At 38.8% G+C, this 24,152-nt stretch overlaps 1 protein-coding gene across 1 annotated transcript; it reads left to right on the forward strand.

The window, feature by feature from the left end:
* Positions 1–304: 304 nt before the first annotated feature.
* On the forward strand, positions 305–22,973 carry LOC139739048 (homocysteine S-methyltransferase YbgG-like). Its single transcript, XM_071649661.1, has 8 exons — positions 305–421; positions 1,097–1,164; positions 1,408–1,453; positions 18,457–18,585; positions 19,431–19,532; positions 20,336–20,497; positions 22,254–22,462; positions 22,826–22,973. The coding sequence occupies exons 1-8, from the start codon at positions 359–361 to the stop codon at positions 22,971–22,973; spliced, it is 927 nt and encodes a 308-aa protein (XP_071505762.1). The 5' UTR covers positions 305–358.
* The last annotated feature ends 1,179 nt before the right edge of the window (positions 22,974–24,152 follow it).

Below are 24,152 nucleotides of genomic sequence, written 5' to 3' on the forward strand. Positions count from 1 at the left end.
TTGATCCACGCGCCGATCTGCGATATGATTGAATGGTTGTAATTCAGTATGGTATCTGCAAAACAAAAATTTAACGAAAAAACAAAACAAGTGTAGACTACTAGTAAAGATCTTCCCATCTATAATTATGCCCTTCTAATTGCTTTTTTACGCCATGGTTCAGTTGCAAGTGAAGAAATTAATTGAGCGGTCAGATGGGCAAAAGAGACTGAATATCGTCGGGGATTTTTTTTTTCTTCTTTTTTTTTCTTGCCACCACCATATCGCAATAGGGTTCGCAATACAACACAGGCCCAAAGAACTCTTACACAGGCCTCGGCGCCTATTTTTGCCTACAAAAGTGCCGCGAATACCTAAGATGAAGGTTATAGATGGTGGGCTCAGCACTGAGCTCGAGCGGATAGGATACCCTCTTGATTGGGTAAGACGTGAAAACTTTCCATGCATCACGGAGCTTATCAAGTCAAGCTGTGACCGTTTTGGTACGGCAGGCCAACACTACAGTATAAATGCCTCTTTCGAGGGTGCCACACCCCCGTCATGTCCCCAGCGCTTCCCCGCATGTCCGGTGTGAATCTCCGTTGGTTCACTCTGGCACGTGCACGATGCCGTATTTCAGGCCATGGGCTGCGAAAAGTTTTTTCAGGGTGGGGAGGGGGGGGGGGGGGGGATGCTTGCCTGCGCTGCGGGATGGGGGACAAGGTCAATGCTGTATAATTCTGTTTCTGTATCATTTTTGTCAAGTTCGATGCGAGTGCTAGTGCTGAGATAGCACTGCGAGCGAGCTGCACTAGCTAGCACTATAGCAGTTAATACTTGTAGCACGGAAATCAGTCCGATGTAATACACCTAGAACTAGAAGTAGAATTAACTGACAGTGACGTGTCTATAGGATTTATTGTTCATCATTATGTTATATATTCATAGACAACCCTGGTTCATACTAAATTTAAATCCTATGAATCATTAAGTCATATACATGCAGGTTCTACTTGATAATAGTAAGTTCATATCCACAGGCCACAGCACAGACGTTGGTACATGAATTAATGAATTCTATTAATTTAATCATTCATAATTTTACATTTTATTTCAGGATGACCCACTCTGGACAAGTAGGTCGTTGTTGACCGACCCTGATATCCTCAAGAAAGCTCACCTGAGGTAAATATCTTATGTTATAAAATCCTCTGTGTCAACTTTTGTCTGAATGCCTTCACATGATTGATGGAAAGTTAATTACTGGTAGTAGATAATAGATTACAATGATTTTTGCCATTTTGTAAATTATCATACAAATGTGTTTTATGCTTTGGATTATTTGCTAGATTTATATGATGTATCTTTATCTCAAAATAGGCTCTGAATTTTTCACATTTTGTCTAATCAACTCTTTTGTTATGTCAGTTTTCTAGAGCATGGTGCAGACATCATTTTGACAGCCACATATCAGGTGAATATCAGAAAATGTTGTTTATTGTTAAAGCTCCTGTCTAATCTTTTGTTTCTTTTTTTAATACCTTTGAATGTTTTTTAAACAGGTAAAATGGTGACATAAAAATGCAGTGAATCACCATTATACTAGTCACCCATCATTCATGATGACTCAGACAATTATATTTCAACCAGCAAAAAGACAGATTATTCTTCCTTTGAAAGACTATTTAATTTTGTATTGGAAAATCCTTAAAGCCTGATATCTAATCTTCTGAACAATGCATTTTATTTGTGAATTATGTATGTCATGATGATTAACTTTGCAATGTGCAGTAGAGTATTATTACATGCTAGAAGCTGCGCAATATAAATGTCCTTTATTATTATTTATTATTTGGATCTGCTATTACTATTATCAAATTTTTATTGTTATTATTATTGTTATTATCATTATTATCATTATTATTATTATCTTGGGATCTGTGAGGGATGAAGAACTAAATTGTGGCAATGTCATCACCATTTTTTTTTTATGATGACTTCGATTTTTCTTTCCCTTTGGGCTATTTTGTTCATATAAAAAGGTAGTGCTATTGTTTGTCCACATTAACCAAATATATTCTCTCTCAACTCCAGTACATAGCAAATTTCATTAAAAAATATGTTTATCTTTATGTCATCTTTACTCAAAAGAACTTGCAAGCTAGATTGAGCCTATCATTTCATTACATGGAAGGGCTGACTAATTTCATGTTGTAATATGTGACCGTGCACCTCAAAACAAACAAAAAGTCGACAGACATGAATTTTTAGTTAATACCATATTCTGTTTTGTTCATATAGAAAGGTAGTGCTATTGTTTGTGCACATTAACCAAATACATGTAATATATTCTCTCTCAACTCCAGTACATAGCAAATTTCATTAAAAATATGTTTATCTTTATGTCATCTTTACTCAAACGAACTTGCAAGCTAGATTGAGCCTATCATTTCATTACATGGAAGGGCTGACTAATTTCATGTTGTAATATGTGACCATGCACCTCAAAACAAACAAAAAGTCGACAGACATGAATTTTTAGTTAATACCATATTCTGAAACAGCAGACTCTAAGCTTTAAAATGATGTATAACTCAAATCAAATGGACTCTCCTAACCTATCTAAATATTGGAAAGAAAGCACAAACTCAGGAAAAGTGTGAACTCAGAAAAGAGGCTCTAAAGTACAGTGTCTATTCAAGCGTTTAATCTTTACCAAACCGTGCTGGCTGTGCGATGAATAGGACAAAAAACAGGAAGTAAACCACCAGAGTAACAACAATGAAGGGATTATCAGATTAAACTGAAATTAAGCATGCCTCATTAACACATTCTGTCCATAATTAATGCCAACTTTCAAAGCAGTAGCACTATCCTTTCAAAAGTTATTAGAGTTGAAAGTGAAGAGTGTGGACAAGGTTTTTCAGAAATGAAAAAGGGATTCTAAAGACACACCTAATCACACTTATCTACCAAAAATGTTCGAGATAAACTGCTAAAAAACACACTTTCCTGCCCATTTTATGATACCAAATTTTAGCATAATGTAAAAGAAGACCCGCTCTTTCAGAAAATATGAAAAAGTCAAGTTCGGCTAGGTTGACCCATTTCACTTATTTTCAGTCCTCACGCAAAATCAGTGTGTGCGACTTTATGTTCGTTTTGAGGTGCACGGTCACATATGATATCTTAGAGTATCAAAATCAATGGACAAAATTAAGAGTTCTTTTTGAGTCACATATTTCAAGTTAAGGTCCAAATTCAGGGCCTTAAACAATAGTTTATATTTAGTCTGCCCCTGTGAACTTGAGCCACTACATTTTTGCTTCTAGCAACTGCATGTACATATACCAGGTACATGTAGTTCCAGTGCTCCATTCTGCAATATACAGTGCCGACCGCGGGAAACGTCACGAAAACCCCTAGGGCAAATGCGGGAAGCCCTTTCGTCCGGGCGTACTAGGTAATACGCGGGCGTTTGGACGCGTACAGACGAGGGAAGTCGCCCGCACTTTCACGCTCGTCTAAACACCCGCATTTGCCCGAGCGCTCCAGCGCGGAATTAATGATATGAAAATCAAACTCTCCCGTCAACCATCGGCTACATGAAGGAAATTAGCTGAAATCGATCCGCGAAAATCTTTTGAAAAGTATCAGTAATTTGCCGGATGTTTGCTTTTACGTTCGAAAGTAAAATAATAACCATAACATTCAGCTCCCGAATATGCTAAAGCAAATGTCGAATGATCCCATTGACGTTTGGAAATGAATAACAATAATACTCCGTACGATGATTAAATAAATGTCGGATGTTTGCTTTTACTTTCGGAAGTAAATAGCAATAACATTCATCTCCGGAAGATGCTAAAATAAATGTCGGATCTTTGCTTTGACGTTCGGAAATGAATAACAATAATATTCAACTCTGTACGATGATAAAAATAAATGCCGGATGTTTGCTTTTACGTTCAAAAGTAAATAACAATAACATTCAGCTCCGGAAGATGCTAAAATAAATGTCGGATCTTTGCTTTGACGTTCGGAAATGAATAACAATAATATTCAACTCTGTACGATGATAAAAATAAATGCCGGATGTTTGCTTTTACGTTCAAAAGTAAATAACAATAACATTCAGCTCCGGAAGATGCTAAAATAAATGTCGGATCTTTGCTTTGACGTTCGGAAATGAATAACAATAATATTCAACTCTGTACGATGATAAAAATAAATGCCGGATGTTTGCTTTTACGTTCAAAAGTAAATAACAATAACATTCAGCTCCGGAAGATGCTAAAATAAATGTCGAATGATCCCTTTGATGTTCGGAAATTAATAACACTATCCCACTCCGTATGATGATTAAACAGATGTCGGGTGTTTGCTTTTACTTTCGAAAGTAAATAGCAATAACATTTGGCTCCGGAAGATGCCCAGAAAATGGCAGATGATTGCTTTTTACGTTTGGAGGTGAATAGCAGTAACAGTCTGCTCCATATAATAAAATAAATGTCGGATATTTGCTATTACATTTCGAAATGAAGAACAGTAACATTCAGCTGCGTTTGATGGTAAAGTAAATGTCTGATGTCTGCCTTGACGTTCAAAATGAAAAAACAGTAACATTCGGCTCCGTACGATGCTAAAATGATTGTCGGATGTTTGCTTTTAAATTTGGAAATGAATAACGGTAATGTTCTGCTCCGAACGATGCTAAAATAAATAACAGATTGTTGCTTTTACATTTGGAACTGATTAACGGTATCAATCGGCTCAGTTAGATGCTAAAATAAATAGCGGATGTTTGCTTTCACGTTTGGAAATGAAAAAGGATAACATTCAGCTCCGTAAGATGCTAAAATGAATGTCGGTTGTTTGCTTTAACATTTGAAAATGATTAACGGTAACATTCGGCTCCGTAAGGTGTCAAAATACTAGTAAATGTTGGATGATTGCTTTTGCGATCAGAAATGAATAACGGTAACTTTAGCCTCTTTACAATTGTAAAACAAATGTCGGATAAATCAGATAATTTTGCTTAACATTCGACGTCGTGCGATACCAAGTTGATTGCATAAACCTTCGACACTTCGTTGCTGCTCAATTTTATTTGATCTCGACATTATGGACGCTATACCTATTTGATTTAATTGTCCTTATTTTATCAACTTTCGACATCAGCCGCAACTTTATAGTTTTCTCGATCACTAACGTCGGACGGTATGACCTAATCAACTTTGGACATTGGTCGCTATTTAATAATTTCATCAACCTTACACATCGGTAGCTATTATTCCGATGTTCGTTATTCCGAAGGCTCTCTAGTCCGAAGATTCGTTATTCAGAAGGTATATTGTTCCGTTAATTTCATTTTCGGATTCATGAATCTTCAGAATAACGAACCTTCGGAATAACGCCACAAACGTTCGAATTAACGAACCTGTAGGTTTAGGGAATTTGTGTGTTTCGAATTTAACGACCCTTCGGAATTACGAACCTTCGGAATATTACGAACAGCACCCATCCGATTATCAACCTTCGACATCGATCGCTGCTTACTGATTTTATCAACCTTCGACGTTGACCGTAAATAACGTATTTGATTGACACTTTCGACGTCGATCGCTGCACATTAGATTGGCAAACCGTCGAAGTGTCGATCGCTGCCTATTTATTTACTGGTTCCCCAATTTCTGACTTAGTTACTGATTTAATCTACCTTCAACATCGGTCGGTCATTATATTGTAAGTGGCCACTTATTGTCTCGAGCTTGATATTTCCCAATGGCGTCCACGTCTACACACACACACATAAAAAGAAAGAAAAAGATCTGAGTCTTAAAGGTCTAACGAGGCGTGAAAGTCCTTGTGTGATGCTTTTAATTGTGTCATTCACAATAGTGTCACGGTCCCTAAGATGGATGAAAGAGGCGCAGATCTTAAGAAGCCACTTGAGTTGAAGTTTAACACCGTCTGTCTATTCTTAAAGTACACGATTTGTAGGGGGGAAAAAAAGACAAAGAGAGGGAGAAAACAAAGAAAACGTAGGAGAGAGAGAAGGGTATGGCGAAACCACCAGAGTGGCATTATGTAATCAACAAAGCTGCGTTTAACTTCACTCGAGTCCCCGAGAAGTGGTACTACACGTGCATGCATAATGTTTATCTTGGATACATGTACTGTAGGTACCCTTCTCTCCTTTCATGATAAATTGTTTATACGTATCACATAACTATGTCAATGCATGTTTACGTCGCAATTTGTCCAATCGGGGTTTTCCCTCTTTAAGGAGTGCTTGCTTTCCAAGAAAAAAAAAGAAGGATGAAATTAATGATTATGAGCAAAACTGAATGCATTTAAGCAGCGGAATCGCGCTACATCAATAGCACTCCAAAATCTTCGAGTGATCCCGGAGGTCACTCCGAGTGAAAATGAACATTTTCACTCAAAATTCACTCCAATTTCACTCTAAATTGACTCCGTTTTAAATGTATCCACCCCTTCAAGTGTGAATGTTTTCATTTTTTTTTTTAGAGAGAAAGAGAGAGAGAGAGAGAGTAGGCCTACTGTGCATTGGAATACGAATCTCTGCTGTGCAGCGATATTATGATCGCTATAAAAACGATCAGTTCGATGAGCAAAGCACGTGCTTGCCCTGCCAGCAGTGAGTGCGCCATGTGGTTCCAACATACTCATCTTGTGTGCCCAGCGTGTTTTTATCACAGAACTCTTGTGTGTGGAGTTCTGTCGTTTTTACGTTATGGTCAATTCATGACGTGTGAGTGCTTCGACTTGACGCCTGTGAGATTGACAGGTGCCGTTTACGAGAATAAAAACTGTCAGTAGTGACTATCAATCCCAAAATCAGTTGCTATATAATAATCAGACTAATTACTTAAATGTAGAGTTACATGTAGTTACATGTATTTCGAATGACAATGCGCACATCCCCTTTATCATCACACTTTTGATACGGCGGACAGAAGGCCGTTAAATTTCATTTCAATGATTCGATACAATCATAGCTTTTAAAAGGTCCAATTAAACAAATTGGATATGAAATCACGGTTACAGCTCGTTATTCCGAAGGTTCGTTAGTAAGGTTCTTTAGTCCGAAGGTTTGTTAATCCGAAAATGAAATAAGGTTCGTTATTCCGAAGGTTCGTTAATCCGAAAATGAAACAAAGCTCGACTTACTTCGAAGGTTCGTTACGGACCCTATATCATTTCGGATCCTATATCATTTCGGATCAACGAACCTTCGAGATAACGAACCCTATTTCATTTTCGGATTAACGAACCTTCGGAATGACGAACCCTATGTCATTTTTGGATTAACGAACCTTCGAAATAACGCCGCAAATGTTCGAATTAACGAACCTTTTTTCGTTTTCGGATTTAACGAACCTCTATGGTTTAGGGAATTTATGTGTTTCGGATAAACGAACCTTCGGAATAACGAACCTTCGGAATAACGAACAGCACCCGAAATCACAACGTCTTTATCTTGTTAAGATATAAGACAAAAAAAAAAGGTCCCTCAGTTCATGAACTTGCAATGTTTCTTTATTGCGTGTGTTTCTAGCTTGTATTTGGCACTCACGGAATGAATGCGCGTACAGTATATGGTAGGCTACATACTCGTGCTCTTGTTGTTGCTGAACATTTCCCCTTCACAGTGATTGTGTGGCATGATCGTTCAGTATGTTCAGATGGTGTTAGTGCGTTGATTAAAATGTTACCACAATAGATGCACGTGTGCTATAACAACGATCTGAGGTCTTTGCTACGCGCTGCTTTCTTGTTTACAAACATGGAATCTTGGTGAACTTAATTCACTATCGTCCCCATGCTAACATGCAAAAGAAGAAAACGCTTTTGTTCTTGTTTATGTGTACCATGCAGTGAACAGAAGGTAGACCTGTAAACTGTGCCTCTAGGCCCTATAGCTGTAGTTTGCACTTTGACGGATTGTCACTGCTCGTCTACTATTCGAAGCGAAATGAAAATCAAACTAGAGATCTCGTGCTGTATACTTTCTCGTACTGTGTACTATATACCATATTTAAAATGCAATTTGTGGTAGTACTTGTCAACGCTGTGTTTTTGGCTCAAACTTTTCTCTCTCAAACTTACTTGGTTACGCAGGGGCGGATCCAGGGAGGATCGCAACCGGCGCCCGCCCCCCCCCCCCTTTATTATTATTTTTTTTTTGTTGTTGAAACAAAAGAAATGTTAAAAAAAAAAAAAAAAAATGGGGGAGGGGTGCGTGCGCCCCCCTTTAATTTTGTAAACGCGCCCCCACTTTACGGAATTCCTGGATCCGCCCCTGTTACGGGATAATACCTATCAGAATTGTGATTTTGGTGCAAGCTGCATGGCAGTATTGATTTTGAGACACTTCTATGGTCCGTCAGCACCTGATTCTCTTTATGTGACGATGTGCACGTGAAAAGCATTCAAACTTTCCCATGTTTTTGCTCTTGCGTTAAAGGCGTATTAATTCACCACGTACATGAAACAAAACCCCCATAGTTCTGAAATGTGAGTTATAGGGATAGAAACAACCGCTGGAAAAAAAAATGAATCCGTATGATCGAAAATACAGTACACTATGTGAACGGTTACAGTTTGCTATTCCGAAGGTTCGTTAATCCGAAAATATGAGGTTTGTAACTTGTTATTCCAAAGGTTCATTTATCAAAAAATGAAATAAGGTTCGTTATGCCGAAGGTTCGTTAATCCGAAAATGAAACAAAGGTCCTAATTCCGAAGGTTCTTTACAATCTATAAGAGAAATACTGATATCTCCTTATATTCTAGGCTTTATTACAAAAAATTATGTAGGATGCTTTGCACAACGGACCTATTATGCATCACATGTGATATCTAAAACATCTTTTAAATCACTGCTCCCAAAGGTAAACATATGACCTTTGTGTATCTACTCGTTTGTGTGTATGTGTGTGCGTGTGTGTGTGTGTGGGGGGGGGGAATAGTTTCCTCCTTCTTCTTCTTTTTTGTTAGAGTTTATCTTAGTTGATCTTGATACAGTGTACCTCTTTCGGTGCGCCCTTTCTCTTGTTATGTCACTTCATCTGTTTCTACATTTTGAAGCAAAGTAATTTGTTCAAGCATTGTGTATGTCCTCGTAACCGTAATGTGTCATTTTGCTGCGATGAGTTGGTTCTAGTAGGCCCTATTATCGCTGTGAGATGTAATTTTTGTAATAACGTGTTGAGAATAACAGATTTTTGTTTCTGAACGAAAGGAAAATGACGGAATTGTTTTGATAACCAATGTGGATGACGTGTTGAGAATTCTGATTCCTGTTTCTGAACGAAAGGAAAATGACGGAATTATTATTTTGATAACCAATGTGGATGACTACCTTCTATAAGTGATTTTGGTGTGAAAAGAGAGTTTGCTCAAAGAAACGCTTCTCATGAATGGTCAACGAAACAAAATACATCATACAATGCAACGTGACTCGCGTGCATTTAGCAAACGAAATGTCTAGACCTTTAAGTTCAAGTAAAATGCATAAAACACAGAATAAGAAAGCAGACAAACTAACAAATATGGAATTAATGACCGCAGACGTAACGTAGGAAAACCTGACACCTATGCTTGAAGAAATTCCCACAAAAGCAGAGCGCAAGATAAAAGAATACATGTGCGTAGTCCATACAGGTCGTGATGCGCTCGGTCGAAATGCGTATGTCGCAGTAAACGAAATTTTAGGCATGTCTACACATGTATATATAAATACTTGAATTCTACATACATTGTATAGTTTTATCTTTACAATAATATATAAAACAACCCCTTTCCGCATCCCTAGAAGTCATAAAAGAAAAAAAAAAAAAAGAAAATCGCCCTTAAAGTTCAGGTTATGTTCAAGCTCACAACCCGTTCCCCCCCCCCCCCCCCCCATGATGCAACAGTCCTGCTTAGCGACGGCGTTAACGCTTCATCGCACACACATAAATGGCGACAGCTTGGGTGTGTGAGAAAATTCATTCTTAAATGGATGCACCCCCATGGCACTCAGGATTATCACTGACCCTCCTATGCCTTTTGTCTATCCACCCTCCTGCTTTAATCCCCCTCCCTTCACCTGTTGGCCTCCTTGCCCATGACCTCCCATCCTCTCCTTTTGTTTTCTTTGTTCCGTGTCCCTAGCCTGTCCCTGACTGTTCGTGTTGTGTGAACTTCTTTATAATGTGATTGCTTTCCCTGCCTGATTATCATTTTGCCTCTGACGAAGATTCTTCTGGAATCAAAAGCTCAGGCCCCTTTAGAGTATAGACTCCATTTTACTCCTTTGGCACGCCACTGATATTCGATAAGCAGTTTTCAGCATTTTTGTGTTTGTTTCTTTTGTTTTTGTTTTGTTTTGTTTTGTTTTGTTTTTGCTACAGATAATTAGCCAATCACAAGACAGATATAATTCGATTCTAACCAATACCAAAATACGGTTGCCTGAATGTAAACTTTGGTGTGTTTGTGTTGTGTGTCGGCTGCAGTGTAGTTTGAAACAACAGAAACAGAAAAAAAGAAAGAGGCACGCAATGTGTGCTATATACGAAAAGCCTCATTTACCGAGAAAGTTGATCGCTTCCATTCTCCTCCCATGGCATGTTGTTGTCAATGGAAGCTAAAGAGAATGCTTTTAGCAAGTATACCAGTACCTAAAGAGGACCTGAGGAACCCGTTGTTTTGAATGCTGTGCTCGGTACGAGTTCAAAACGCAGTCGAAGTTATCAGAATGCCATTATAATAGAACTGATAGCTCTATAGAAAACTTGTTTAGGTCAGTAAAGGTTGCTGTAATGCAATCTTTGTGGAATTGACTCATTACATCTGAGCATTTTGAAAAACGTGTAGAGTACTTTCGTTTTGCATATAAATGTTAAGAAATAGTTTGAACTATGAAAATAAAAAAGTATGGTTACTTCAACGATGTTGAATAGTTCGATTAGCCGTGATGCATAAAGTGAATTCATGAATTCATCTGACTAATCCTTACCGATTGATGATCACTTCTATAAGCCAACAGTTAAGCTGAACTGCTTTGGAGTGATAAGACAGGTAAACGATGAAAACTTGGTACATGTTGTATGCTATTATAATTATTATAAAATCCTGTAGCCAGAACTGATTTTACGATCATCTTTAACCTTTCAGAAAGTTCCAGTTTTCAACTTAAATAGTAGCGATAGCTTGTAAGAGTAAATTAGCATCCCTCTGACTATTTTTGGTCAATATGCATACTCTTAACCCTATTCTAACTGGGTGGGGGGGGGGGGGGGGTCAAATGGGTCAAATTGACCCCCCCCCCACGTTTCGCGTCACGATTCTGCAACGCGCAAAGATTTTGCCGCGTCGTTTCACAACTTTTTTCATTGAAGTCTTCCGCATATTTTGAGACCAAATTTGCGACGTCTGAGTACACCGTTCTGAAGTTACGTAATGTTATGCAAATGCATGTCAACCGGAAAACAGCTCAAATTCATGATATCGTGTGCAAATTGAATGTAAATTGTGTTTTGGGGGTTAAATTGATATAAATTATAGTATTTCATCTTTGAACCATTGAAATTAATCAATTCTATATAGTATAGATAAGCCTGAAAAAGTGCCTGCAACAAATTTTGAAAAACAACAGAAAACACAAGGTCGAACAATCAATAAAATACATAAGAAATTAACAAAACAATAAAAAACAAAAGAAATTGGTTTTGACTGTGCTTTATTTTTAAATGAAAATTGGTTTATATGTCTTGAGGAATTTTGACACAAAAATTTAGCAATACTTCAGTCTTTTTTATGGAGTTATAGGTGAAAATATGATTTCATGCACAACTTTGCATAATCAATTTATTAAAAATAGAAAGGTAATATTTTTCTATTGTATGACCATGTAATCTTGTAGTTGACATCCAGCTCTATCTTCAGGAAAAATTTCGCAGCGATCGCGCGATCGGTGGCCGAGATCTGAAGGGGGGGGGGGGGGGGTCACCCCCAGTAAAAACTCCTCCCAGTTAGAATAGGGTTAAGCCAGCTGGACAGAGCGATCAATGGGCGCGATTATCACCACGCGTGGTTAACCTAAACAATGCTCGGCCGGCTTGTTCGGTTTCAGTGTTGTTTATTTCCCCCTTTTAAAAACGAAGGTTCCTTAGTCCAGCCATTGTTTTCGCTTCCTGCTCAAGACATTGAACAGTTCAGCAAAGCTGAAGTTTAGATCACTAAACGGCGACGTGAACTCATGATGATAATAGGACTTAGATCACAGCCGAAAGTGCGCTCCTTCATTACTCTAGAATGAGAAAGAATACCCTGTCTGTGTTCAAAGTTGGGTTACGGACGATGAAAAAAAAAAAAGGTTTGAATCATGAATTGTCGGATGACGTCGGCAGATTGATGATATAAATATTAGCGTATCATGGGAAAGATTAAGTAATGATGAGCCCAATGATATCGCAGGGGTCCAAACTAATTTTTATTTTTGACCACCAAAATCATTGATTTCTATTTTTTTTTTTGGTGGCCAAAAAAATCAAGAAAAACATAGGAAAAACTAAATCGGTCCTACTAAAAACAATTATTAAGCATTACTGACGTGACAGGTACCCATGTCTAAAATAAATGAATACAAAAGTAGATCATCTCAATCACCATTATTCTGAATTCTAAGATTTAGCAAATAGGCTTATAGATAATTATAAAAGTTGATGCCTATGCTATTAGGTAGTCATAGCTTACTTTTGGGATGAGAAAGTGGGAGCATTTCCAGATTGTTTGTTTTAGCATTGTAAAGAGCCGAAAGTTACCGCTATTCATTTCTGATTGTAAAAGCAATCATCCAACATTTACTGTAGTATGTTAGAACCTTACGGAGCCGAATATTACCGTTAATCATTTTCAAATACACTGTATAAAAGCAAACAACCGACATTCATTTTAGCATCTTATGGAGCTGAATGTTACCCTTATTGATTTCCGAATGTGAAGCAAACATCCTCTATTTATTTAAGCATCATACTGAGCCTATGTATACCATTAATCATTTTCAAATGTGAAAGCAAATTGTACCAGAGCTGCCAACCGTTCCGAAAAATTCGTATACGAAAAATCGAAGGGAATACGACAATATGAAAACGTCCTTAGAAAGTACGAATTCACAGTGGGGCAAAATAATGGGTAAAAATATAGCAAACGCACGTCGCATGTGCCATGTTATCTGTATTCAGCTGGGATATCGATGCAACGCGTACGCACCGTATGTGGAAAGCGCTGAATAGAAAAATGTGCGCACACGCATATCGCTGCTTGCGTACTGTGTACACCGAACAGAACTTCGCGCGCGTGAATCCCTGTCGCCTACGGACCCTGGATGTTTACATGGATCGCCGTGGTATCCCAATTAGCCAGCTGCCACTACAGTACCGTATGAGGCGGGGTGAAAGCGTCCCGTTGTGCAATGTCTGCTTCTTTTTCTCTTCTTTTCATCCTCTTGTCCCTTGCCTCCCAAGTACGAAATGATTTTTAAAGTGTTGTCTGTTTTTTTTTATAACGCTATTGCATCATTTTCTGCGAGGAAGTTGTAGAGGTGAGTTTCTGTTCGTGTATTGATGACTGATGTGCACTGCCCTCTGCAGTATATGTGCAGGTGAAAAGCGTTCGAACTTTCTTTCCAGAGTATCGTGGAAACTCGATTATTTCTAGGCCTATTAAAGGAGATCTCATATAACAGAATACTTATAACAAACTATTTTCCCGTCAAAATGAATCAATTTCCTTTGTTTTGTATCGTTTATTGACTTGATCCCATAGGATCTCGTCGCAATACCGAGTTTTATATGTGTGTTTATTTTCGCGTAGCTTTCGGTGCTGCAAAACTTTTGCTAGGGCCTAAGCTTACTACTAAACTTCGTTTTATTTCCGTCGTTTCTCACACCTCGTTTAGTACGATTTCTTACATTTTATATCACTTTGTATGTTCCCTTTATACTTTGAAGTATTTAAACGTAATTCTCTTAGTGTCTCGCACTGTTATTTTCGTAACGGCGATTTCTCCGCTTCGCTGCAATCGAAGCGACGGAGTTTGATCCCAGTCGCTTCGATGTGCTATTTGCTGTCTTTTCTAAATGTTTGTGTTGTTGGGAGGTGTTGATACTTTGTATTTATTATTGAGTTTCCTAGGTATTTATCTCGAGGGATTATGCGTGTTTCTTAATGTTGATCATAGGAAAAGGCTAAAATGATCTTGAGTGATGTCTGATAGTGATGATAACTATGCTGGTGACTGGTGTAAAAAGACGGCTTCCTGTGAATGCTCAGCGTACGTGACGTTTGTTTTATTTCCCTTTCCCCCTTACTCTTCTTTCCCCTCTCAAGAATGATTAAAAAAAAAAGAAATTACGTACACCTCACAACAAAACGAACCATGTGCTATAGCAACTTTCGTAAAGTTAAATCTAAATGTTCAATATCAGCAAAGAATAAGGCGAAAACACGAATGACAATAAATAAAAGCGAAGAGATTGTGTATGCAGTCTCTTCGGCTCGAAGAAACTTGACACCCCACCCCTCTCCCTTGTGGAAATTTCCACAAAAGCTGGTGCCACACCCAGGTGCGTGCCAGACGAAAGAATGCGCGCATTGGAATAAACAGCGTGTAAGTATCCTGGAAATATCGATGGAAGAACCAGCTCATTAGTTGAATTAAAGGAAAAATTCCAAAGATATCATGGTTCTATGTCTATAGCCTTTCTTTTGGCGCATCGTAGGGAACATCGAAGAGTCGATTATAGTGTACTTGATCGAATATCTAATGTTCCCTGAACAATAACAAAAGGATTGATTATTTAGTCAATTAAAAATGCAATCACAGAAATACATGAAAGGTCTCGTATGCCCAGACAAATTCACTACGAGAAGGTCCAATGAGATGCAGTCATCACCTGGTTAGACAGCAAAATACAACGTGTAATGACAATTAATTTCAGTTCACGCGCATCAAAACTGCTTATTACTTTTCAAAGTTTTGGCTATCAACATTCGTTCGTGGGTGTATTTTGTTTGTTTGTTTGTTTGTTTTGTGTGTTTTTCCCTCGTGAAAGACGTAATGATTTCTTCATATCGAACGTAAATTGCATGTTTACCGTAAACAAGCCATTCAGCTCAGCTCAGCTATGGCGCATTCGATCCATCGAACTTGCAGTAACCTCTTATAGGCAGGAGCACATGGCGCATTCATTTAAACTTGAAAATGAAGCCACGTGTTTGCACCACATCGGCGCTTCCACACACAGCGCGGCATTTTGCGATCATCGTTATAGCAGACTTTCCGATTCCAGTCAGGGGAAAAGGAATCGGAATACTTCGAAAAATACTGATGTTTAAAATCCAATAAAATGAAAAAAGCCTGAAAACAACGCATGATTATGTTTTGATAGTACATAATTGGAAACACAGAACAGAGTTTTGCATCCGCTCACACAGAAGCTCTCTTGAGAAGATCAAGCATTCCCCGTCCCCTGCTAGAAAATGGAAGCTTCCATAATCAGCCCAGAAAGATTTTGGAGGTACAAACTTGCACTTGTACACATTGAGAGAAAGCAATCAATCAACGCTGAACATTGCGTAGTTTAGAATCTTTATCGTGCTGGTGACCAGCTGGATGCTTCGGCATGTGTCATAACGTTATGTTTAGAGCCTGTAGGCCTCATAGCAAAAAGAGGGAGATTGAAAAAAATACGAATTCTGGTGGAAAATACGAATTTTGGAGCTGCTGAGTACTAATTTGTGCTTCGAAAGGTTGGCAGCTCTGTCGTATACGGAGCAGAATTTAACAGTTAGTCATTTCCAAATATAAAAGCAAACATCCGACATCTATTTTATCATCGTACGGAGCCGAATGTCACTGTTGTCCACTTGCGAAAGTGAAATGAGTCATCTGACAATTATTTCATCATATCGTACGGGGCCGAATTTTGAACGTCAAGGCAGACATCAGACAGTTTTGTGTGTGTGTGTGTGTTTTGTTTTGTTTTTGTTTTGTTTTTTACCATCAAACGCAGCCAAATGTTACTATTCATTTCGAAATGTAATACACATGTAGCAAATATCCGACATTTATTTTAGCATAGTACGGAACAGAATGTAACTGCTATTCACTTCCAAACGTAAAAGCAATCATGTGACATTAATCATTTTGGCATCTTCCGGAGCCGAATGTTATTGCTATTTATTTGCGAAAGTACATAGCAATATAAATTATAAGCAAGCATCCGACATTTATTTAAACATCGTACGGAGTTGAATATTATTATCATTCATTTCTGAAAGTCGAAGGGAGCTGATTGTTATTGTTATATTTCGAACGTAAAACCGAATATCAGACATTTATTTTATCATCGTATATACGGAGTTATTTTGGTTATTCATTTCCAAACGTCACAACAAACATGCGTTATTTATTTTAGCATCTTCCGGAGCTGAATGTTGTTGATATTTACTCTTGAACATAAAAGCAAACATCAGACATTTATGTTATCATATACACGGAGTTGAATATCATTGTGTTCATTTCCGAACCATCGAACGCAGCTGAATGTATACTGTTATTCATTTCGAAATTTAAAAGCGAACATCCGACAGTTATTTTAGCATCGTATGGAGCAGAACATTACTGCTATTCACTTCTGAACGCAAAATCGTATATACGGAGTTGAATATTTTTGTTATTAATTTCCGAACGTCACAGCAAACATTCGACATTTATTTTAGCATCTTCCGGAGCTGAATGTTATTGCCATTTACTCTTGAACATAAAGGCAAACATCAGACATTTATGTTATCATCGTATACACGGAGTTGAATATTATTGTGTTCATTTCCGAACCATCGAACGCAGGTGAATGTTACTGTTATTCATTTCGAAATTTAAAAGCGAACATCCGACAGTTATTTTAGCATCGTATGGAGCAGAATATTACTGCTATTCACTTCCGAACGTAAAAGCAATCATCTGACATCTATTTTGTCATCTTCCGGAGCCGAATGCTATTGCTATTTACTTTCGAAAGTACAGGCAATCATCCGTCATTCATTTTATTATCGTAAGAAGTTGAATATTTTTGTTATTTATTTCCGAACGTCAAAGGGATCATTCGACATTTACTTTAGCATCTTCGGGAGCTGAATGTTATTGCTATTTACTTCCGAACGTAAAAGCAAACATCAGATATACATTGTATATTTTATAAACGTAGATACGGAGTTGAATGTCATTGTTATTCATTTCCGAACATCAAAGCAATCATTGAACATTAATTTTACCACCGAACGCACCTGAATGTTACTGTTATTCATTTCGAAATCTAAAAGCAAACATCCAACAGTTATTTTAGCATCGTATGGAGCAGAATATTACTGCTATTCACTTCCAAACGTAAAAGCAATCATCTGACATTTATGTTAGCATTTTCCGAAGCCGAATGTTATTGCTATTTATTTTCGAAAGTAAAAGCAAATATCCGTCTTTTATTTTATCATCGTACGGAGTTGAATATTTTTGTTATTCATTTCCGAACGTCAAAGGGATCATTCGACATATAGCCTACTCAAGCATCTTCCGGAGCTGAATGTTATTGCTATTTACTTTCGAACGTAAGAGCAAACATCCGGCATTTATCTTATCGTCTTACGGAGTTGAATATTATCATTCACTTCCGAACGCCAAAGCAAACATTCGGTATTTATTCCAGTATCATACGGAGTCAAATGTCACCGTGATTCATTTCTAAAATCAAAAGTAAACATGCGACATTCATTTTTGCGTCTCACGGAGCCGACTGTTACCGCTGTTCATTTTCAAAAGTAAAGGCAAACATCCGACTTTTTTTGTAGCCCGATTGGGCCACCGAATTTTCAGCAATGAAATTTTGGTGGCGCAGGTCGTTAAAAGTCGTGAATAGCGAGATGATCGTAACCGATGTCGATATGTTCTAATAATTATTGATACTTGAGTGATGAACGCATGTGCACAACTTCCGCAGGTGTACTTCTTTAGAAAGTAGCGAACAATCAAGGCAGTGGACATCAGAGTGTGATTAAATCGAAAAGAAGCCCCTGAAATCGGAATTTGATGAAAATGGGCAAAGTCGGAACTCCATGAAATGTATTTTGATTGAGCGGTCAAAATAAAGCTTAACGGGAATGTGCCCTTGAATACCCTCGTCCACCCTCGTCCACCCTCGTCCAACCCGCGTCAATCGAGACGCAAATTCCCGAGGATGGATTATCCGTGCGGGCGGATGGACTCGTCCACTGAACGCGTATACCCGCGGGTACCCGCGGGGATACGCGTCAGTGGCCTCGTCCAGATCGCGGAAAAGCGTGACGTTTCCCGCGGTCGGCACTGTAATGCTACTTTCATTCATTCATTCATTTCTGCTCCACAAGGTCAGTAAGGATCTGTTAGAACAAGAAGCTCACATGGGAGCAGAAGACTTCCATAAGCTAGTGAAGCTAGCTGGCCAGGTTGCTAGGGAAGCAGCTGATGAATTCTGGGAACAAAACTCTGACAAAGGTGTGACTTAAAGACACAAAAATGATTACAGTATCATGATATGATATGAAAGTGTGTACAATTGACTGTCACTTGCTATGCCATGGGATATTTAGTCCATTCATCCTCACCAACCCTCCCCCTTGTCCCAAATAAAGACAAATAAGGAAAAGGCAAACAAACCATGTTGACTATGATGAAAATGTGGGTACTTCCACAGTAAAAGGGTACAGTTCAGGAATGTGGAGGTGTTTGTTTTTCCAATGAGCATTGCCCCCCCCCCCCCCCCCCCCCCAATGATCTTTAAAAACACTTAAATGAGAGTCAGCTTTGCCTTAAAATTGCTTTATACAATCAATCTTTTAGAATGTATTTAGGCAGTACAAGAATTGAAATGGTGTTCAACTTTTGCAGGGTATCTATATGACTGAAAATAAAATGGCTTACACAATGAACACACAACAATGGATCTCCCTCTTGGAGTACATACAAGCTCTGTTTAGTGCAATGAAGGGTTGAAAGCACTTTTAAGATGCACTATGTGCATCAGAGTGTAGAGAGGATATGATGGTACACAATTGGGCACTTCTGTTTTGGCCAAGTGAAATACAGCATTACAGAGGAGTGAAAAATGTACATGTTGGACGTTGGGAACCTCGGTGATTCAACGGATTGTTCTTATACTTTATGCTATTCAAATCATAGCAGTATAGCACACTTCACTTAGGATTAAACTCATAATGTGAAATCATCCGTGCAAGTCATAATAGATCTCAAGGCACATTCATATTGACTTACAGCTCCATATCTTTTTCGATGATGTATTTTGTTTTGCTTATTGTCTTTCTTTTCTTTTTTTAATACAGAGAGAAATAAGCCGATGATTGCAGGATCTGTAGGGCCGTATGGGGCATGTCTGCATGACTTTTCAGAGTACCATGGAAGATATGTGGATGGTATGACAAAAGAAGTGAGTTGTTCCTCAGGAATGCCATGATTAAAGATGATTTAAAGTGAAGGAGGGCCTGCTGCTGGATATAGCTAATGAATGGCAAGAAAGATATTAATGTACTGCCTGTATACAGTGCAATGTTTAGCATGTCAAAGGTGGTGATGGCATGTCATCCTCAAATGTAAGCTTGGTCCTAATTTCTTTGTTTCATAAGTTCTATGATGTACTTTGTCAAAATTAGTGAAAAAATGTTCCTTGAAATATCTCTGGAGTACAATCTGTATATCATGAATGGAAGAGAAAACAAAGACTAGCTCCCTCTTATTTGTGTATTTAGAACTGGTAGTCTGTAGGAAGACGAGAGGAGAAATAACTCAGCATTTTTCCCCTCACAAAGAGATTCCTTGACTTAAGGTACAAGGGAATTCCATTACAGTTTTGTTTTGTTAGGAGTGGACGAAAGCTAGCCAGCAAGTCACTAAAGGTTGGTAGAAGCCTAAATCTCCTATAATTGTACAATCTCCCCAACTGATGAAAGTTTTCTGCATCAGTTTTTGTTTTGTGTTTGTGTTATGGTAACTTATAGTATTGCTGTTATCTTACTCCTGTTAACCCCAAGGGAGTGATTATATGTGATAAACTCAGATTGTGAGCATTCAATAACATTTGAATCTTGGAAACCATAGTGATTTTATATTTGTTGATTCTTAGCTTTGACAAAAGCTTACAAATGACGTCATTGATGTTATAGTCTCTAGTAGTTCCAGATGTAGTTTAAGATCTTAGTCTGTGTCTCAGACCCTCCACTGTCACCCCTGCAGACTCTGATGAATTGGCACAGACCCAGAGTCAGAGCACTTGTAGAGGGAGGAGTTGACTTGGTTGCTATAGAGACCATCCCGTCCATCCAAGAGGCCTCGGCTCTCTTGACCCTTCTGGAGGAGTTTCCTAGTCTGAAGGGCTGGATGTCATTTTCTTGCAAGGTGAAGAGACAATCAGATTGTGTAGGAGAATCACAATGTTTATATCACTCACCAGCTAAGTCTTGTTAGTGGTTTGTGTATGAGTATAAGGGTAGTGTATTCAGGTCAATGTACCTTCAACTGATGGAAAGAAGTAGTCAAAAAGTCCAAATATTAAGAATATGATGTTACAGATTGATTCAAAGAGTCACTGACACTTATTAGTTTAAAGGGGATGGCTAGTATCTGATCAGTGGGAATCAGTGGGAATGCTGGGGATGATTGTTCCAGTCCTTGTGGGATTCATTTTAGAGTATGTCACAAGGGCGTTGCCCACGGAAAACTACCATGACTACAACACAGTGCACGATGACTCGTGAGATACTTTCAACTAAATCAGTTTAATGTGTAGTTGATCTTGTCAAACCAGGAAACAAGTCAAATGAAAAAAAAAGGCAAAATGAGCAAAAGAATTATTTCCACATACGGGATGCTCCTTACACTACTGCGACCCGCACACACTACAAAACTATACGGTTAACCCAGCCCAAAAACCAGTAATGAATTAGTAAAATACTTCAACCCGCGCGCGGAACGTTCCTGTGGTATAGATGAGAAGAAAACCCGATGACGGCTGTGTGTGAGCTCGGCGAGGTCGACGAGGTCGTCGCGGGCGCGGTGCGTCCGGCGAGATGCAGTAGTCTGCAGAGTCCCCCTGTGAGGGTACCAGTCCAACCACGGCGCCTACCGGCGTGCGTCTGCTGGCTTTATAGGGAGCAGAGTCAGTGACGTCCGAGACGGTGACATGGCTTTCGGTGGTGGTATACCAGAGGAGACATGGGGCTGCCGGTCCGGCGGCGTCACCTTTCACGACAGATGCGCCCGGGTCTGGCGTCTCCTATGCGGGGATGTATTGAAGCTTGCTCGTGTTGGTCCGGGGGTGCACAGTGGGAAGCCTTCTGACGAGACTAGCCTGCCAGCCTGAATTGCTTGCCAGTGGGAAGTCCTCGGCTCCTCTCTATGTCGCTCTCCCTCTCTCTCTCTCGTGCACAGCTCTGCCCCGTCCACACGGAAGAGCGCTACTGGCTCCACCACTCCTCTCAACTGGTATGATGTAAACTGCCCAGATTGTGTGTTTGGACCTTCCACAACACCTCAGTCAGCTTACCGCGCCAAAATTTTATCCAATCCCCAGGCCAACTGCCCCCATATCCTAGCAACACAATAACATTTACTTCAGTCCCTCAGTATTTTACCTCTCACCTACTGCTTCCCCGGTGCAAGCCATTCCAGCCTGCTCGACACAGGTGTGCCGCTCGCATAAACAAAATACCAATCCCGGGGAGTTAAGGCAAGAGTGACAGAGTACATTATATCTATTGTTGTGTGAAAATTATTTGCTTCAGAATGGTCTCATATTCAAGAAATGTGCAGGTCAATTTTAACGATCGCCCCGTCACTGTACAGGCATGCATATTTGCAGGTAAGGAGGTATACAAATTTTGAATGATGAAGTGGAGACAGAATATTACACATCATACCTTTTGTTTTCTGTGGCATGAATTGGGCATTGCCTTTCAAGGGCATTTTGATTTATAATCAATTTTATTAGTTCCATGTCTCGTAACCACATGGACCTATCTTTAATGCAGAACATTTACCTGTGTTTGAAAGATCAAGGCGGGAGTAATGAAACATAGCAGAAGATAATGTTGTTTAGAATGGTTTCCTAGTGAAGGAGGCTGAATTATACTTTTTGCTCTCTGTCTTCAAACAGGATAAGACTCACATTGGTCATGGAGAAACATTTGCTGAAGCAGCTAACCTAGCCAGCAAGCATTCTCAGATAATGGCCGTTGGAGCCAACTGTCTACCAGCAGAAAATGTGACGAGTTTACTACGGAGTGTCTCAGCATGTGGCCTTGAGAAACCCTTGATCGTTTACCCAAATTCACCTGGTGATCAGTGGACTGGTGATGCCAAAAAGTAAGACAAGATGTAGTGTGTGTGTCGTTGTATATATGTGTTATATCCCTATTGTGAGTTGTTGTGATCTATACTTTTTCTGATTGGTCAATTACTGGAGACAAACCTAATGAAAGTCTGAAAAGATGCAACCGAATACAGAAGTAATGACTATAAATAGGGCAAAACTTTTTGAATTTTATTGTTTTCTCTGTCAAACTAAATATGAAAACTATAACAAACTACAATGTAACTTGGGTGCATGATGACATTGAGATTTAGATGTGCATGACATGTTCTTCTTTTTTTTTTTGTCTCTACTGTTATGAATTGCAGGATCTGATTTTAACATACTCCTTCTCTTTGCTATTCTTTCTTTGTTAGTTTATGTGGTAAAGCTACAGTCTTCGAGTTAGATACCATGGTACCAGAATGGATCGAGGCAGGGGCGAGGTACATTGGGGGCTGCTGCGGGATGGCAGCTCCTGATATCGCACATCTCTCAAAAATCATCCGGAGCCATTCAAGGTGACGCTTGGTACAGAAGCCAATCTTCTACCTCACAGACACACGTTGATATAACGTGTTTTGAGCACCGTTCAAGATGACGCTAGGTAGAGATGCTGATCTTACACCTCGAAGACTAAAGCTGATATGATGTGTTTTGCGCCACACTCAAAAGATGATGCTTGGTGCAGATGCTGATCTTGTGCTTTGCAAACGCCTGCTGACATGATGTGTTTTGAGTACCATTCAAGATGACGTTGGGTACAGATGCGGAGCTTGCACTTTGCAGACCCACGCTGATATGACGTGTCTTTGGCGCCATGAAAAATATATATGCCTTTTAGTTACCGAAAAAGAGACAGACCGTATGTGTTAAAGGTGGAACATTAGAATGATTATGAATGAACACGAGTATGGAACTTTTATTTTATGAGGTGATTGTATGTTATGACTTTGTAATTTTATGCCATGATTTTACCATGTAAAAAAGTGCAGTTTCATTGCATGATCATTTCATTCTGGTAAGAATTTCTATCGTTCCATATAACTCAGCAAGTCTACATGAATGTTAAAAACATTTTTTTTTAAATGTTGCCTCATTCATAAAGTCAAATTTCATGTTGGAAAAATCTACTCTTTGTAGAAAAGCAGAGACCTTTCAAGCTGAGAAGGAACAGTGAGTTCAAGGTTGTCTACTGTTTATAGGCTATCAGCTCAGTGAGAACAAAAAAAAATTAATTCCAACAACAGTCACTTTCCTTGTATTGTCAATCATACACACACACACACACACACACACACACAAACACACAAGCACACAAGCAAGGAAGTAAAAAGGTATTTTGCCATTTACTCAGCTAATAGATTCCCATAAGTTTCTCATTTTGATGCATTTTTTTGACAATATTTTTGATGTTTCTTGTATTTCCATACTGTTCAGATTAGAGATTATTCAGGGAATACTTTTTTATGCTTCTATGTTCAAAATATAATGGTGCCAAATATGGAGCGATGCATACATGTACTGTACTAATACATTTACACAGTATGGTGTCCTTACTGCAATACTTCCTTTTAAAGAAGGTCTATCTTTCGATGAATAATGATTCATTTAAGAAAAAAAACAACAACTTAGCAGGTGAGCATGGAGGATAAAAAGTGAATGTGGTCAAAATCAATACACCTGTATTGTCTTATTTTGGAG

Source organism: Diadema antillarum, unplaced genomic scaffold, assembly GCF_040938485.1.
Source record: "Diadema antillarum isolate AM-2024a unplaced genomic scaffold, OU_Dant_1.0 seq00000781_RagTag, whole genome shotgun sequence".
In the NCBI taxonomy this organism is placed as follows: Eukaryota; Metazoa; Echinodermata; class Echinoidea; order Diadematoida; family Diadematidae; genus Diadema; species Diadema antillarum.

Bases quoted from the DNA above. Each gene is read 5' to 3' on its own strand.
- LOC139739048 (XM_071649661.1), top strand. From the start codon at position 359: ATGAAGGTTATAGATGGTGGGCTCAGCACTGAGCTCGAGCGGATAGGA. The intron at 1,165-1,407 runs GTAAATATCTTA...TTGTTATGTCAG, and splicing joins CTCAAGAAAGCTCACCTGAG to TTTTCTAGAGCATGGTGCAG. The intron at 22,463-22,825 runs GTAAGACAAGAT...TTTCTTTGTTAG, and splicing joins TGGACTGGTGATGCCAAAAA to TTTATGTGGTAAAGCTACAG.